We start from the raw sequence: 6,062 nt of genomic DNA, 5'->3' as shown, positions 1-6,062 counted from the left end.
AAATGTAGAATTTTCGCATGACCTCTGTAAATTTTGTTCAATTCCTTAAAGTATTAGGTTTCAGAAAATTACAGGTTTCAGAACCTAAAAATTAAATTTTTATGGGGAAAAATAAAAGTAAAAATAATTTCTGTCTGCCCCAGAACGAAAATATTGCAAAATACCCTGGTACTTCTTCCTCCCTATCATACGCGTGCGCAGAAAAGTGTTTAATAAGTTTCCATAGTTACCATGGTCTCAGGTATCCACGAATGAATATAAGTAGACCAAAAATTTGATGTAATCTTTTTAAAAAGTTGTAAGAACATATTTCTCACCTTTGCATGCATCAGTTGAATTTTGTTTACAAGTTTGAGCTAAAAATAAGAGTAGCGTGACCTTGACATATACGAAACAACGAAACGGTTAATACAACCTTTGTTTTTCCGGCACTTATATTGTGCAGTCAATTCTTGCAGTTGAATTGTCATATCTTCGCTATATACTCATAATTTTCGTAAGTCTTTCTCTGTATGCTACAGAATCTTAAAATTAAGATATAATTTTGACTCACTGTGCTGCTTTAGAGAATATGTGGTTGGGATGTCCAGATCACTTTGACATATCCATGGTATTTGAGATATCAGAGTTTGAGACACCGAAGTTCAACTGTAATTTGTAGTACTAGAGAAGTTTGTATCATAAATTCCCAATATTGAACCCTCCAATCACATCTCATTCATCAATACATTTTAAAAGTGAACATTCAATATACAAACCAGTAGATTATCCCACTCATTAACTGCCACTTCAAAAGGAGCTATAAATGGTGATCCTTTCATTGTGGTCGTCTTGACAATGTGGTCGTCCAGCAGGACCTGAATATCCTCGGGAGAGGAGAGGATAGAGATACCAGTATCCTTGTACGGGACGAAGGAAAAGTGGATGTTCTGCCAGTCACTCTTCATCTTCTCCAGAGCCTGAAATCACAAAGTAGTGTTATAAATCATCATCATTTAAAATATCAACATTTTCATCATATCAAGTATTTTCATCAACATTTTCATAATCTCAAACATCATAAAAATTTTCATCATATCAAACATCATCAACATTTTCATCATATCAAAAATCATCATCAGCATGTCAAACATCATCATCATCATGAACTCAGATGTTCCATGATAAAATAATCATCGAACAGAAAGTTAAAATTCTATTATAAGCATCATACTCCTCCTCCTCAAATAACATTCAAATCAGCTTCCAAGATTTTCATCAAAAATACAAACTGATGTAGTCTTGTTATCATCATTATCACACACCTTTCATCATCATCACCAGATATGAAAAAATTACCATTGATGTGAAAAATGACTTGACAAGAAAATCTGACTTATCTAAATTGATGAATTATCTAGACTGATGAATACCTTCTCTAGAGCGAACTCTTTGCTGGCCTGTGAGCTGATTTCCTGTAGGACGTCCAGATATTTGTCCAGGTCTAACTTCAGTATCTCTTGTAATGGTGTTTCTTCATTGGGAGCCATGTTAAAACCAACCTGTCAATTTCCACACAAATATTAAATCAAGTTAGAACTTCTCATGACTTCAACACTGCTGTACTTAAAGAACATCTATTTATATACATTGAATTTATAAACTATGTTACTGTTTTTTTTAAGGCGAGATGCACAATTTTTTTGTTTAGCTAAATCTATTTAGTCATACATTTTTTTCATTAAAACATAGACAAATTCATTCCATTCTGCATCATGTATATATTCTCACTGACTTTAAAAAGTTGGAGAAATCAGGCATTATTCATGTTATTTTTTTTTTTTAAAAAGAAAAAACAAAACTTCCAACCTTTTCATTCATCATGTCCCAGTGCCTCTTTTTGATGCCAGGATTACACAAAGCATTAATCAACGGCATGTGGATCTTAAACGTCTCCAGCCTTGTTTTGATTTTAATGGCTGCTGTTTTAGGTCCGCGGAAGTCTGGGTGGGCAAACTGTTTTGTCAGTTTGTAAGCTGTCTTCCACAGATTCTGGACCTGGAAATTTATTTCACATAAAATTTTACATCTATTAAAATAAAAATAAAACAACAACCAGAAGTCTGTCGAGACTGAAGCTCTACTGGTTTGTACTTATAGCAACGAGAGAGAAAAGTACCTAAGCAGTTGGGAATTGGAACTTTACAACAGCAATAAATAGAATAATGATCCTTGATTAAGTCTTTTTAAGTTCTTAGTGTAGTCTACTTGCATGCCACATTATAATATAATCAGACAAAAACTGTATTTGGAGAAGAATTTTGAGAGAATTTCACAGAAATTTTTATTTTTAGTAACCACGGCAACACCGTTCATCGAAATCAAATACAGAATTATGTTTCTTAGCGTAGTCTACTTGTGTGCCAAGTTATATTGAAATCAGACCAAAACTGTAGGAGGAGTAGCGTTTTCAAAGAATTTCACAGAAATTTCTATTTTTAGTAACCACGGCAACACCGTTCATCGAAATCAAAAACCGATAAATAGAATTATGTATCTTAGTGTAGTCTACTTGTGTGCCAAATTATATAGAAATCAGACCAAAACTGTAGGAGGAGTAGCGTTTTGAAAGAATTTCACAGAAATTTCTATTTTTAGTAACCACGGCAACACCGTTCATCGAAATCAAAAACCGATAAATAGATTTATGTATCTTAGTGTAGTCTACTTGTGTGCTAAGTTATACTGAAATCAGACCAAAACTGTAGGAGGAGTAGCGTTTTGAAAGAATTTCACAGAAATTTCTATTTTTAGTAACCACGGCAACACCGTTCATCGAAATTAGAAACCGATGCACTATTCTATGTATCTTAGGGTAATCTACTTGTGTGCCAAGTTATATTGAAATCAGACCAAAACTGTAGGAGGAGTAGCATTTTGAAAGAATTTCATAGAAATTTCTATTTTTAGTAACCACGGCAACATCGTTCATCAAAACCAAAAAACGATACATAGAATTATGTATCATAGTGTAGTCTACTTGTGTGCCAAGTTATATTGAAATCAGACCAAAACTGTAGGAGGAGTAGCATTTTGAAAAATTGTTTACAGACAGACAGACAGACGGACGGACGCATTACTATTGCATAAGCTCTTCTGGTCTCTGACCAGTAGAGCTAAAAAACTAGTAATAAATATTAAATGTAAAATTAAATGCACTGAGTTTTGTCAGAGGATATAAAGTCAATTTCATTAAAATTATATTCATTTTCAAAACATTGAATTTCTTTAAAATTCCAAAAATAAAGCTTAATCAGCTTCATAGCTTTTTAATCAAAACCTGCAGTCGATTTTAATGAAAGAAAAAGTGAGCAAGCTCACATACCCCACGCTCCCCCAAAACTCAAAGTGCTGAAAATCCCGGAAAAAATGAAAGAATCGGAATTTCCCGGTAATATGCACATCTACAAATTGTGTCCTAAATATCTGCAAAGTTTGATAGAATTCTGTGCAGCGGTTTATGAGGAGTTGCGCTGACAAACTGTTAATCACTATATTCAAGATATCCCCAAATATCTAAGTTGTAAAGTGACGAAATTCCCAGAAAAATAAAGGAATCGGAATTTCCTGGTAAAATGCACATCTATACATTGTGTCCTAAATACTTTGTGTCTGCAAAGTCTGAAGAAATTCTGTGAGGGGTCGCGCTGACAAAATGTTCATCTGTATATTCAAGGTATGGCCAAAAATCTAAGTTGAAAAGTGTGGAAATTCTAAGGAAAAATAAAGGAATCGGAATTTCCTGGTAATATGCATATCTACACATTGTGTCCTAAATATCTGCAAAGTTTGACGAAATTCTGTGCAGCGGTTTATGAGGAGTTGCGCTGACAAACTATTCATCTCTATATAAAAGGTATGGCCCAAACCTAAGTTTTTAGTGCGGAAATTCCCGGAAAAAATAAAGTAATAGGAATTTCCTGGTAATATGCATATCTACATATTGTGTCCTAAATACCTGCAAAGTTTGATGAAATTCTGTGCAGCGGTTTATGAGGAGTTGCGCTGACAAACTGTTAATCTCTATATAAAAGGTATGGCCAAATGCCTAAGTTAAAAAGTGTGGAAATTCCTGGGAAAAATAAAGGAATCGGAATTTCCTGGTAATATGCACATCTACATATTGTGTCCAAAGTTTGACGAAATTCTGTGCAGCGGTTTATGAGGAGTTGCGCTGACAAACTGTTCATCTCTGTATGCAAGGTATGGCCAAATGCCTAAGTTAAAAAGTGCGGAAATTCCCGTAAAAAATAAAGGAATCGGAATTTCCTGGTAATATGCACATCTACACATTGTGTTCTAAATACCTGCAAAGTCTGACGAAATTCTGTTTAGCGGTTTATGAGGAGTTGCGCTGACAAACTGTTCATCTCTATATTCAAGGTATGGCCAAATGCCTAAGTTAAAAAGTGCGGAAATTCCCGGAAAAAATAAAGAATTGGAATTTCCTGGTAATATGCATATCTACACATTGTGTCCTAAATACCTGCAAAGTTTGACGAAATTCTGTGCAGCGGTTTATGAGGAGTTGCTCTGACAAACTGTTCATCTCCATATTCAAGGTATGGCCAAATGCCTAAGTTAAAAAGTGCGGAAATTCCCGGGAAAAATAATGGAATCGGAATTTCCTGATAATATGCACATCTACACATTGTGTTCTAAATACCTGCAAAGTTTGACGAAATTCTGTGCAGCGGTTTATGAGGAGTTGCGCTGACAAAAAAAAGGACTGACTGACTGACTGACTGACACTCTAACACTCTGACGGACTGGTCAAAAACATTATACCTCATGCAACTAGTTGCGTGGGGTATAATAATATTCCCTCTATACACTGAAACCATCATCGGAAACCCATAGTCAGTCTTCTCTTTCCATCCAAGGGAAGAGAAGACAGTCTGACCGTGGATTTCTGACGACACTTTGAAAGATTTTCCACTTGACCGTATATATCACTGACCTCTTCATCCACGACCTCTGCATTGACCTTGAGTAGTGGACCGTTCATCCAGTTGTCGTGCTCCTTGTGGAAGGTGACGGCCGTCCTCCAGAGTTTTTCGTACGGTTCTCGCGCGGTGGTGATGGCCTGGATCTGTCCATACTGTGACATCACTTCCTGTCCCAGCAACATCTCCTCTCGGTTTATCTTTACTTTCTGAAATCAATCAGGAAACAAGTCTTTAAATTAAACCCCAATGGCTGCTTTAACAATATAGACTTGCTTTAATACCTTTTACTACTTCTTCATTTGAGAATGTAGAAGTTTAAGGGTCAATGATATGACAACAGATCTAGAAAACTATACATAAAAAATTGCAATTTTTTCCACTCATCTGAATTAATCAGAAACTGGAAATTTTCCAGCTTTACTACACAATACCCTTATGTTCAACTCAAAGAGAAAACTTTAGAGCTTCCCATGTAATAACACCCCATCCCCCAAGTTCTACAGAAATAACAAAGAATTTCCCCGCTTCCCTAGATACCAGCCCTAACCTCTTCCTGGAACAGTTCCAGTTTCCTGGCGATGTCCTCCAGTTCCTGTATGAAGTTCTCGGCCTCGTTCATGTTGCTCTTGTTCTGGAACATCTTCACCTGCTTCTCCGCGTAGTCTAGTTCCTCCTGGAACTTCTTCTTCTTGTCCCGCAGCTTGTTACTGTAAATCTCATGGTCCTTAGACAGCTTCTTCTCCCTGGGAAAACAAGACCAATGGTCAGTGAAATTGATCAGTTAAGTTACTGTAAACATATAACATTTGGCTGTGTATTCTTTTTAGCGATTTTGGCGGAAAGAAACTTCCGCTAATTCAAGTACAACGCTAAATGCCTTGCACATATATAAATAAACAATTACATGAAGTATTGCGCTGAATCAAATCTACGCTAACTTCTCCAAAATTCAATTTCGTCAAATATGGTACAAGCTAATTATAATACATTTATAGTATATTCTTTGGTCCACATTTAAACTTAATAATTTTCTTTTTCTTGAAATAAACAATAAATGGTAATTTATTTAACCCG

The 6,062-nt window shown here is 35.6% G+C and overlaps 1 protein-coding gene across 1 annotated transcript; it reads right to left on the bottom strand.

The window, feature by feature from the left end:
• Positions 1–731: 731 nt before the first annotated feature.
• LOC134241050 (dynein axonemal heavy chain 3-like) lies at positions 732–5,731 on the bottom strand (the record flags this gene model as incomplete). Its single annotated transcript, XM_062723144.1, has 5 exons — positions 732–959; positions 1,413–1,541; positions 1,849–2,037; positions 5,000–5,194; positions 5,536–5,731. Coding segments are annotated over 5 exons (937 nt in total), but the record flags the coding sequence as incomplete, so codon positions are not given.
• Positions 5,732–6,062: the final 331 nt, after the last annotated feature.

The sequence above is a fragment of the Saccostrea cucullata genome, unplaced genomic scaffold, assembly GCF_032062105.1.
Source record: "Saccostrea cucullata isolate Sc308-1 unplaced genomic scaffold, CSIRO_AGI_Scuc_v1 ctg21900, whole genome shotgun sequence".
NCBI classification, from domain to species: Eukaryota; Metazoa; Mollusca; class Bivalvia; order Ostreida; family Ostreidae; genus Saccostrea; species Saccostrea cuccullata.
This window is presented reverse-complemented; position numbering and strand designations above follow the sequence as displayed.